This window comes from Hevea brasiliensis, chromosome 10 (genome assembly GCF_030052815.1).
Source record: "Hevea brasiliensis isolate MT/VB/25A 57/8 chromosome 10, ASM3005281v1, whole genome shotgun sequence".
In the NCBI taxonomy this organism is placed as follows: domain Eukaryota; kingdom Viridiplantae; phylum Streptophyta; class Magnoliopsida; order Malpighiales; family Euphorbiaceae; genus Hevea; species Hevea brasiliensis.
In genome coordinates this window covers 82,224,705-82,237,655 of record NC_079502.1, presented here as the reverse complement: position 1 = coordinate 82,237,655, position 12,951 = coordinate 82,224,705, and the positions used below count along the sequence as shown (strand labels likewise).

The following is a 12,951-nucleotide window of genomic DNA, read 5'->3' as shown; positions in this document are numbered from 1 at the left end:
GAAACCCTAGATAAAATTTTTGAAATCCATCCTCTAAGGCCCTAACCACGCTTCCCAAAACTGCTATCAAGGGCTCTATTTAAGTAAGTCCAAAATACAAGGCTTAGAACTTTATTGTTATATGAGCCCATTATGAGTAGATTTCCTATTGGAATGAGAATTGCATAGAACAATTCTCTCTACTTTTACTGTGTGAAGTATTACAATATGGTAATACAAGTTGACACCAAATAGGAGAATAGAATCATATATAAACCAAAGAAAAAAGCCAAAAAATAATAATAAATCCGCATTCTTTGGCATAATTTTGGCGCCACAAAGGGGAGAAAAATGGTCTTTTCTTTGTGGTTCTATATTGGTGTGTTTTCCTTGGTGTGATTTTGGTCCTATCAAGGTGTTTTCATAAAGTGTTTTATTCTCTACAATTTTTTTGAGAATTATCTACAATCCAGTACATTTAGACTATGAATTTTATATTTAATTCATGAGTAACATGTGATTAAATATGGATTAGTGATACAAAGTTGGTTATGGGTTAATATAATTGATCTAATATGGTTAGGGCCATATTGATTTTTCTAACAATAACTCTCTGAAGGTAACACAAAAACTTCAGCATAAATTAATTGGTTTTGCATAGTCCAACTAAAGTTCTTACAAAAACACTCACAACTTAGACCTTGTCCATTTGCAACCTCTACTAGAACTCCATTGACCCTTTCTAATTCACACCCCATTTTCTTAGTTGTAGCAATTTTGAGGAAATTATGGGTGCTGCATTAAAATCTACAATTTCCTTTTTCCCATCACTCCTGTTACACACATGGTTTAGGCCCCTAGTGTCCCACCCATGGCATTCAAGGATAATTGCAACTCTTTCCTACATACTTCCTCAAATTCAGTCACCTTCTCTTCTTCATCTTCCCTTCATCCACCCTCAATTGCAGAGTATAAACTTGTCTTTTTTTACATTTGTGGCCTGGAACAAATTTCTTATCATACCAGAAGCATAAACCTTTGGTTCTCTTCTTAATTAGTTCTTTACTAGTCCATTCAAGTGTTTTAGTTTGAGTTTTAGGTGATAATGAAGTAAGCTTTAAAACATTAGTGGCAGGAAGCAATCCAGATTGGTTATTAGGTTTTAGTGGGTAACTAGAATTGAGATTTGGAGAAATGGAAAATGAAGAATAGGTGGTCATGTAGGAGGATTTAGTGGCAGGTTTAGATTTGTTATGAATGGCAACTATAATTATCTCTTGGAGCTTGGCTAAAGCATAAGCTTCAGCTAATGTCTGTGGCTTGAACATTTGTACAGACATTTGAAGTTCATCAACCAGCCCAAAAAGAAAAAAATAAACTCAAGGCTCAATCTTCCCTAATACTAGTTTTAGGATATAATGCATCAAGAACATCTAAGTAATCATGTAAAGTTTGGGTCTATTTCATGTTTTTCAATTCAGCTAAGGGGTCATCAAACCCCTATGTCCCAAACCTAGCCCTCAAAGCCCTTACATACTTTGCCCAATCATTATAAACAGTAGGACCTTTTACAATCATATAACCCTGATGCCATAGAATTGCTTTTCCCTCCAAATGAAGAACAACAAGTTTAACTCTACTCTTAGTAGATACATTGACCACTTCAAAATAATACTCAGTTTTCAACAACCATGACTCTAATTCACTTCCATCAAAACAAGGAAAATCCAATTTAGAATTAGGCCAAAAAGAATTAGGTCTATTATTGTTACCTAAAGTTCCAACAATTGATCCTCTATTAGCTGCAACTTCATTGTTCTGCAAACTCAAGCTAACTATCAAAGATTTAAGCTCCAAGATGGCCTAAGTATTGCGAGTTTCTAATTCTTGCTACCAAACCACTTGCCTCTGTTCCCATCATTGATCTAACTCACGTAACATCAAAGAAACCTCTTTTTTCCAATTATGAGACCTTGTTCCTTCACCCATGGCCCAGGATCGAGAGCTTTGATACCAAATGATGTGTTACAGTTTAGAAAGAAGAAGAATTTAAAGAGATGAGAGAATAAGATAAGAACTCAGAGAGAAGAAGAAAGTCTTCGAATGTTATTTCACACCAATGAATTACAACCCAACAGTTATTATAGAGACCAGAGCTTCAATTCACCTCATTGGCAGTTACAACTACTAAAAAAACATCCTAACAACTATAACAACTCTAAATCACAACCAATAAAGCTTTGCCACATCATCTGCCCAAATTGCTTTCCCACTTGTTATTACTTTGCCATGCTCCACTTGCTCTTCATACCTTAAGTGAAATGTTGTCCTTTGATATTTGAGCTGCATCAGCGTCACGGTATTAAAATAGAGTTAATTTAATTAATTTTAATAATTGAGTGACTTGATTGAAAAAAATAATAATAATAATAAAATAAGCGTTACCTTTTGTTGTAATTTTTTATGCCGACGAAAGAGCTAAAGTGCGGTACACTTTCCTGGCTAGAAAGGAAAAAATAATGTGCATGGTGAAGAGCACGTGCAATGTACATTTTACATGAAAAAAGACAAATATAATTAATCGATTTTTCAAAAAGAAGGATAATCATGAAATTTGTACAAGGTATCTTGAGATGGGGCATATTTGCATAATGCATAGCCATAGCCAATTCCTATATATATATATATATTATGAAGAATTATTATTTAATTTTTTTATTTTAATAAAATTAATTTTTAATCTTTTTATTTCAAAAAATATATAATCTTTTTAATCATTCTTGATATTAATTTAAATTTCATTAATCTCTATAATTTAAAAAAATACAATTTATAGTTTTTATTTTCTAAATTTTAAACTATTTAGTCTATTAATGTTAATTTTTTACTTTTAAATATATTAATTAATAAAAAATTTTAAATTGAATAAAAAATTAAAAAATAAAATAAAATAAAATATGAAAATTAATTAATATATTTTTTAAAATAAAAAATTAATTAATTAGAACGTTACAAAGGTTAAATAATAATTTTTCATATATATAAATTCAGTACGATTTGTAATTATGAGATTGGGAATTGATTATGGATGGACCATCCCCTTGATGTGAATAAAAAATTAAAAAAAAAAAAGTTTGTAAGAGTGCAGGACTTTTCTTTTCCTATCCAAATGGTCCTATATCATCTACCAGCAATGATTTTGCCCTCCAAAATCCCTTGGCCCTTCCCCTGTTTTTTATTTTTTTTATTATTTTTTAAATATGTGCCACATTTGCAATTCATTACTTTTTAAAAAAAAAAAATCTATGCTTTTGCAAAAAATGGTATTATACTGACCTCTCATAAATGCCTGACTTGAAAAATCTGGGATTAATTGAATATTTGGTATAATTGAGCTCAAATGTCCTTATAGAAGATGTTGATCACAAATTTAACTTAATGAAGGGAGGGAACAACTCAATAAATCCTTCTACAGCAAGAATCCTTCTATAGCAAGAAATTCTTGTGAAAATGTTAAATTTATATTAGCCAATAATAAATAGTGAATATTTATCTTATAATATAGCTTAAGTTTTTTTTTTTCTACTTTTTGTGAGATTTGAATTTTGATATATGTGTGAAATTTACTTTGATATCGGTATCAGACCTATTTAATATGGCTTGCTCTGATATCATTAAAAATTTGGTCTAACTCCAAAAATATGGATAACTATCTATATATCGATCTTTGTATTAAATTTGTAGTTACCTCCACTAAAATAATTTAAAGCCAATTTAATTTTACTTCCCCTTGCTTTATATTCTCTTTATTTTGTTTTTTGTTTTATGTGGAACACCAACAATTTATTAAGTAATACTAGATTCGTCTCCAAAGTTTTAAAAATCTCAAGTTGAAACCATTCGTGTAAAAAAAAAAAAAAAAAAAAAAAAAATTGTTGGCTTAATTTGCACCATTAGGAATCCAAGCTTTTGCTGTAAAACCATGCTCTGGAATTCTTTTAATTGCATCCATAAGAAAATTGAGGAACACAAGAAAAGGCAAACTGGTAAAAAAAAATTTTTTTGGCAAACACAAGGAAGATTTAGAGTGGAGTAGAACTGAAAAGGAGATTCCCTAATTCAGGAATTGATGCGTTTGTTGAAGTTGCAGAAGTACAAGGATACTTTTCAACATTACCATAATACTGAAACGGAAACAAAGTTGGGTATATATGTCATTTAAGAGAGAGAGAGAGAGAGAGAGAGAGAGAGAGAGAGAGAATATGAGAACAAATGAAGCAGCCTGAGGAAGGAAAGGCCAAAAGAGCCCTCCACTCGGTCACTATCACTTAAGGATGCAGAAGCTGCAGCCTGCAGCAGCTCTTTCTCATTTTTTCAGGATTTTATATGATGAATCCCAAAAAGATCTTATTGTAACCAGAAAACTACAGAACCAAAACCTCATAACAACTGAAACTGTGTATTTACACATTAACAACAAAGTTAAAACAACATTTTTACGTATAAAGTAACAGAGTTTGCAGGAGGGGTACATGATACATACATCAAATGGTAGAGAGATGCAAAGACAAAGTTCTTTTTATGCCATTTTCAAGTTGTAAAAGAAGAGGGAAAATTTTGTTGTGGCAGAAGGATCAATCATCACCACCTTCTTTCTTCTTCTTTTGCTTTCAAAGAATTCACTGGAAAATTTGATTCAGCTTCCTTCTTTTGCCTATTGCTTCCCTAGTTCAGGGTCTTCTTTTATGCTTAGTCTATCATTTCAAAGCCTCCATCTTCGTTGGTAATGGAGGATTTTGAGTCGAGGCCTGACCCTGCTTGTATTTCTTTAAACATTGCCATGACTTGAATCATAGTAGGTCGTCTCCGTGGCCGATCATCCAAACAAGCACAAGCCAATTCTAAGTGTCGTAAAAGCTCAATCTTTAGACTTGGATCTTCTTTCATGAGTACTGGGTCAAAAACATCTGTTATTTTCAATTTTGCTTGCTGCTTTACCCACCCAACAAGATTGTTGTCACCAAAATCAGCTGAATCTGTTGGCCTCTTTCCTGTTAGCAACTCCAGCAAAACTACACCATAACTGTATACATCACCTTTGGTAGAACATCTAAAGCTCTGGTAATATTCAGGAGGAACATAACCAGGCGTGCCAGCCAATGTGCTAACACTCAAATGTGTATCCACTGCATTCATGAGCCTTGCCATTCCAAAATCAGACACTCTGGCCTCCAAATTCTCATCAAGCAAAACATTGCTTGATTTCATGTCCCTGTGAATGATATGTGGCTTGCAATTATGATGAAGAAAAGCCAACCCCCTGGCAGCTCCAATGGCAATCTTTCTCCTGGCAGCCCAGTTCCATATGATCCCAGCTTTTTGGGGGTCGCGCAGAACGTCCTCTAAGCTTCCATACTTCATGTACTCATACACCAATAGCCTCTCTTCTCCAACCTTGCAGTACCCAAGAAGGGGAACAAGGTTCTGGTGCTTGATTTTCCCAATGGTTTTCATTTCAGCAGTGAATTCCTTATCACCCTGTCCACTGATATGTATCAGCTTCTTAACGGCTACAACGCTTCCATCTTTCAGTTGGGCCTTGTACACATCACCAAAACCTCCGGAGCCTATAAGGCTGTCATTGTGGAAGCCATTTGTAGCTTCAAGAAGATCTGCAAAAGTGAGATTCTGCAGGGGCTTCTCAAAGGTCGCAAGGTTGATGCTCAAAGCTTCACGTGCTCCAGTTAACTTCCAACTAGTATTAGCTGACCCTGAGTGTGAATGGTTGCCGATATAGATGTCAAGGACTGAATCTTTCTTTTTCTTTCTTTTCTTTGCCTCTATAGCAACTATGATCAAAGCAAAGATGCAGAAAAGTGAGAACAACGACAGTCCCATTACTACACTCCCTGCTAGAGATGCTTGTCTCCTATGAAACTTCTGATGCTGAGAATTTGCGCTTGTGTCTGATCCTGATCCACATTTAGGAAGCGGTATCCCACAGAGGCCTGAATTATTGGCAAAGCTGGCTGCTTGAAATGTTTCAAACTGACCCATTTCAGGAATCATTCCTGTGAGATCATTGTTGGACATATCAATCTCTGTAAGCAATGAAAGGCGAGTCAAGGATTGTGGAATCATCCCTTTCAGCTTATTGTTGGACAGATTAAGAATGTTAAGATCATCCAAGTTTCCAAGCTCCTCTGGAATACCGCCAGAAATATTATTATGGCCCAAATTCAAGATATAGAGATATGCCATGGTCCCAATCTCCTTTGGAATGCTCCCTGACAATGTGTTGTATGAAAGATCAAGAAAGATCATTGAACCATTATCATTGAACGTGGGCTGCGTGTGACCTCCATATACTCTAGTGAAATCACAGGGGTCCCTGGTGGAGATTTTATCCAAATTTTCTGGCCTAATTCCAGCGAACTCCAGCAAATTGCCTTCTCCATGGCACCGTTCGCTCTTCATATTCTTAAGATACACATATCTCTTTCCAGTGATAAAATTTACAGCAACTTTGCCAGACTGTTTGAATAGCTCAGGTGGGATTGTACCATTCAAGAAATTGGTATTAAGATCCAACCAAATCAAGCTGCCGCATTCACCAAGCTCCGGCGGAATTCTGCCATAAAATGAGTTGTTGCTTAGTTTAAGAATGGCAAGACTCGAAAGCTTTCCAATTGATGCAGGAATCTCACCAATCAACTGATTGTTAGACAATGAGATCCAGTTCAGCTTTGTGCAGTTGCTTATACTAGAGGGTAAAACTCCTGTCAACTCATTGAAGTCTAAAATCAAAGTCTCTAGTGTTCGTATGTTCATTATCTCCCGTGGGATTTCTCCACGGAGCTGATTGAACCATAGCTTCAAATCCCGAAGCTTATAAAGCGAACCCAAGCTGGAAGGAATTGTACCAGTAAGGTAATTGAAGCTCAAATGAAGTGAAGTAAGTTGAGAACAGTTGCTCAGACTAGAAGGAATATACCCAGTAAACAAATTGTTTTGAAGAAACAGTTCCTTCAAGTTGTTACTTGGATCTTGACACAAACCAGTAGGGATTGGCCCAGATAAACTATTAGAACTCAGATCTAAGGACTCCAAACTAGTGAGCTTTGAGAAAGAATCAGGCAAACCACCATTGAAATGATTATATGAAAAATCAAGATTCTTCAAGCTACTCATTTTCAAGAGAGTATCAATCGGCAAGTCACCAGTGAAGTTGTTGCTAGATATATCAAAAAATTCCAATGAAGTGCAAGCAGCAAAACTACTAGGGACAAAACCCGTAAGATTATTTGAGGACAGATCAAGCTGAACGAGACCTGGACAAGCTTCCATGATATGAAGAGGAATCCTCCCTTGAAAATTGTTGCCATCAAGATAAAGAAACTGCAAATTCCCAGTCGGAAGCACTGGAATTGGACCCGAAAACTGGTTGCTGGACACATTCAAGAAGCTGAGCTTAGTACACGCAGCAATTCCATGAGCAAGATCGCCATAGAACTTATTGGAAGAGATATCAAGATGCTCCAAAGCCAAACAATCACCAAATGAGGGGATGCTCACAGAGAAATTATTTGAAGAAATATCCAGAAACTGTAGATTCTTGCAATCGGAAATATCCACCACTCCACTAGCTTTATTTCCCCTCAAAGACAAAGACTGCAACTCATTGCAGCCTCCAGATAAAATAAAGGGCACCACGTTTGAGCCTGAAATCTTATTGAAAGAAAGATCAAGAGACTCGAAGCTGTGCTTCAACCCACTGGATTTATCCTTGAGAGAAAAATCAAGGGAGTTGTTAGAAAGATTCAAGTATTTCAAAGATTCACACGAACCTAAATTGGCTATATCAGAGATAGGACCTGATAGACCATTTTGGGATAGATCTAAGTTGCTCAAAACTGAACTGCACTTAGATCCAGAAGGGAAAGAAATGGAGCCAGAAATGTTGGTTGATTTCAAAGAAACGCTCTCTAGCTTATCAAGAGTCAAAAGAAATGCAGCCACCGTTCGAAAATCAGTGCTTAAAGGAATGGAAAAGAGGTTTAGAGAGGAGACTGTGTTTGTTTCTTGGCATTCTACACCAGCGAAGGTACATGGGTTTTGGTTAGGAAGCCAGGTTGGGAGGTTATCTGGGTTGGCTAGAGCGTTCTTAAAGTTGATAAGATTTTGTGCGTCTTTGTTTGCTGAGGTAAAAGGTGGTGCTAGTACTGGTGAAGCTTGTAGTCGTAGCTGTAGAGAGATAAAGGTGAAAGAGATAAGCAAAAGAGAGAAGTGGGCTTTCATTTTCTCTTAATGGGTTTTCATAGAGAGAGAGAAACAAAGGTGTTTAGAGTTTCAGGGCTGCCATTAGAGGAAGAGCTCTAAGCTCCCTGTACACTGGTTTTAGAGAGAGAGAGAGAGAGAGAGAGAGAGAGAGAGTTGTTTTTTATTTTATTTGTATTTTTTTCCCTTCTAAAGATGGAAGAAGAAATCAGTCAAAAGACGAAGCAAGGAAGGTGAGAAGGGTATTTATCAAGTGGGGGAGTGCACACAGCTGTTCCTCACATGCCATGTGCCTCTCTTTCTCCCTCTAAACCCATTATTTTAACATTGTTTTTGTCTCTAATCTCAAGCTAATCCCTCATTTTCTCTCTTAACTAATCACCTCTAAGCATGGAGATTAGGGTACATGAATAATTTTTAATCACTTTGAAGTGGGTTTCTCTCCCCTTTCTCCAATGTTAATACTACATCTCTTTGTCTCTACAGCTTTTCTAGTTGTACGTGTGACGAAGGATTGAACCATCACTATCAATTAATGAAAGGAAGATTCTCATCTTTAATTATATTTATTTAAATTAAAAATTAAAATATTTATAAATCCTCTTTTTGTTAACCAAGATTAATCAATTGATTTTGGCATTTATATGCATGCATCAGCATTACCCATCTTTTGATATGTAGAGCACTCATTTTCTTGCATTGGGAAAGTTGGAGGAGGTAAAGTTATTATTATAAAAAAGAAAGAAGCAGGAAATGCCCTTCCTTTCCCTCTCCACCCATGTGTTCACCATCTACCACTACTGCCCACTCCCTCCTCTTAATTTGTGCATTTGATTTTTGTTATTTTCCATTAGTTTTGCCTTTTTTAAGAAGAAGTAAAGTAAGAATTCAAACGTGATATCCATCAATTGCTAGGCTAGGCACCCTTTTATTCTTAAAACTAATTATCATGTTTTTTTTTTTAAATATCTTTGCAGTCCTACCACAATAATGCTAACATTTAACTTTAAATGCAACTATATTTGATCACACACGTGTGGCTCCAAAAATTGCCTAAAAAGTTAAAGAGTGAAAATCGGAACCCATTTGTAATTAAATTTCTTTCTTTTTTTCTTTAGGGTTTAGTTAGAATTTTGAATGGACAATCTTTGTTAAATAGTGACAAACCCCATTAAATTGGTTGGAACATTTGATGTAAAGAGTCTATTTCTTGATTATTACATAGGTATAATCAAATTCAAGTAATTCTCCAGTTAGCTAGCTTCCTTGTCTTTTTTTTCTTCTTTTTTAAGTGCTTATATTATTGTAGTTGAGCAACTTTTGCTCTATGTGGCCTTTTTTTTTTTTTTTCTTCCAAGAGTTTACAATCTCTTATCACATATACACCTCGTCAAAATTAGTTAGATAAAGGGATTTTTCACTAAGCGAAGAAGCATTGTCAAACAAACCTACATAGCTAAATTCCATCAAAATTGACTTTCACTCAATAACACCTCTTTTTCTTAAAAGAATGTCCAAATAATTTCAATATATATATATATATACTACTTAACCTAAAAAGTTTTAGGTTAAGTGATTTCATAATATAATATTAAAAGTCTCTTAAACTAAAAAAAAGTCTAGAATTTAAATTTGATTACTTCGTTTATTAGTTAAATATTTCAAAATAAAAGTAAAGTGAGACTGTGCTTATATGTGCTTTAAGCCTAATAAACTTTTGTGTGAGGGATTAATAGAAAAATATAAAATTATTTTTAGAATTTTAATTTATAAATTTAAAATTGAGTTGTTTCCTATAAATAAATAAATATAAATATATATATATATATATTACAAAAAGTAATATTTGGTATTTGTCTTACTCAATCTTTTTCATTAATAGTGATCATTTTATTTCTTACCTACGCAATGTATATGTTCTAATTTATTGGAATTACAATGTAAAATTATATATGAGTTTCTTTATGTCTCGTTATAAATCTTTATTTTTATAATAGAAGTAAAAAATTTACAACTGTCAAAAATATATTTGGCATGAATTTTTTAATAATTAATTTTATATATTTTAATTAATATTCAATTCAACCATTGTATTATAAATTTATTTTTATATTAATTAATATAATTTATACTCCACTACATCTACTTAATTTATAAAAAAAAAATTTCCAAAATTTGATATTTTATTTATTTTGTTTTTTAGAAAAAATTTGATATTTTATAATTTAAATTCATATGGAGAAAAAAAAGGTAAATATAAGCTGACGTTAGAGTGGCAAGATTGTCCTTACACTACTGTTGGAGCTCGTATAACAGAAAGGCTACCTCGAAGTCTGATCACATTAATCATCTCATCTCCACTCTACCTCGCGGCGCGTGATATCCAAACTCTTCACTGGGCCCACAATTCTCGCAAGCGCCTGAACGAACGCTTACAATTAATTTAACGAAACGCCTTTGACCTGCGCAGAGACAAACTGACAAAAGGTATTAACCAAATAGTTAGTGCGTGCAATATACGCACCACATGTTTTTCTGCGGGATTATTAGTTCTTATTACTCGCCAGTGTTGTACTGTACGTCAGGCCCCATGGTTTCAACCAATCATGGCCGTTGATACCTTTCAACGGACAAGATTTCACTGGTGAATTTGGACGGAGCGCAGATCGTACTTGGGGGACAAATAATTCAGCTCTTGTCTTGTATAATCTAGCAGTAAATCTAGCACACCAGTACTTTCTCTTGTGAATTTACTTCACTGTCTTCCTTCTTCAGGGGACTCGCTCTCGGTGTTTGGGGACATTTATGTAATAATACTATTGAGTGCTCCTTGAAGAGTGACGTGGAAAATACAAGAGAAATTTTCTGTGGCGCAGCAGTTTTTAACTGTGTTTGAGGGACATTTTCGTCAATCCACTATTTTGCCGCCTGTGAATTGACAATTTTGATGGAAGATCTGTCGTGTGCAAGTTTGGGCTTGAAATGAATTTATTGGGCCCTGTCTGGCTCATCAATTAGGATTAACTAAACAATTAAGTATGGATTTTGGCTTAATTACAATGATTAAAGACTTTTTTTTTAATTATAATAAATGAATGCTCTAACACTGTTTCAGTCATAACTCCCTTAAATCTGAGATTTAGAGTTATCAGTTGATATTTTTTATTTAATTCAATCTCATAAAATAAGATTTAATATCAAACTTGAGATGACACCTAATCAGATAAATCATTAAATAATTCATCATTAACTCATTATACTTCTAAATAAAGATAATATCTAATCTATATATCGGTGCAAAGAGTCAAATTCGAAAGACAAGGCAATTTCACTATGTTAACCACTAAACTACACATTTTACAATTATTAGAGACTAGGGTTAGATATGTTAGATTAGGGTATTTTCAATGCACAATCTTATAATATAGACTTTGGATATTTATTAGTTGTTTTGATCAAGTTGTACTGAAATTAATAAATAGGTTAAAGATCATATAAGATTTTTTTTTAGTTTTAAAATTTAATAATTTTATTTTAAATCACTTTTTAAAAATGTCTAGGTAATGTATATTATTCTTTATATATATATAAATTTTTTTTGAATATTTTAGAAAATGTTTTTAAAATAGTTTCTATAAAATTATAATTTTAGTTAATAAATTATTATCAAGTCCTTTTAGCTTGTCAAAATTAATTATTTATCTTTATTTTTTAAAATCCAATAAAAATATTTTTATATTGTAAAATCAAACTCTATAATCATTCTATTAGATTTCTATTAAAAGAAAGTTAATCAATTTAATTTAATATTGGTTAAAGGGATTAAAAATATGAATAGTTAAAATTATAAAGACTAAATAATATAAATATTCAAAATTAAAACAAGTTAACTAATGTTTTATTTAATAAAAGGATTAAAGAATTTGATTTTATAAAATACACATATATTTTAATTAAGATTTAATAATATAGGAATTAAATAATTAATTTTGATAAATTATAAGTACCTAATAATAGTTTATCCTTAAATTAATAATGAATGGATGAGATAAATTAGAATCTACATATTTTTTTTCCTATTTTATAAAAATTTAAACGTGATAAAATCTTTTCAATGCCATTTACACATAATATTTTCATTAAATGTTAATAATTAATATTGAGTTTCTTTTAAAATTACCTGGATTTTTATTAGAATTACTATTAAGAAAAATGCATTCCTAAATATGTTAGGTAAAAGAGATAAATTTCATCCATTATCTTAGAATTTGGGTGCTGTAAAATAAAATCTCTCTATTTTAATTTAATCAATATATAAGTACTCATTATAATTGATTTCCAAAGGAGGCCTTGTTTATCTTTGAATTGATAATCATTTTTCAGCTAACCTAACATTCTCTGTCCCTCGAGATTAATAAGGAATAGTACAAAAATATTCACATTTTATTCATCAACTATGCCTTTAGTCTATTAAAAGAAAGAAAATTACCTTAAAATGATGTTCATTGTCTCCCAAAAGTAAGAAATCTTCTTTTTTTTTTTTTTGAAATTGTTTCACCGGCAATAGGGTTACTACAAGGTTATAACTTTGGACTTATTTGGTATTATTATTAAGAAAAATATTTTTTCTAAATATGTGAGTTAGAAAATATTAAAAATTAATTTAAAATTAAATTTAATATATTTTAATTATAA

General features: G+C 32.7%; 1 protein-coding gene across 1 annotated transcript; it reads right to left on the bottom strand.

The window, feature by feature from the left end:
* Positions 1-4,419: 4,419 nt before the first annotated feature.
* LOC110668088 (systemin receptor SR160-like) lies at positions 4,420-8,486 on the bottom strand. The gene is given in 2 exon segments (XM_058154256.1): positions 4,420-4,734; positions 4,737-8,486. Coding segments are annotated over 2 exon segments (3,582 nt in total). The 5' UTR covers positions 8,278-8,486; the 3' UTR covers positions 4,420-4,693.
* Between the last annotated feature and the right edge of the window lie 4,465 nt (positions 8,487-12,951).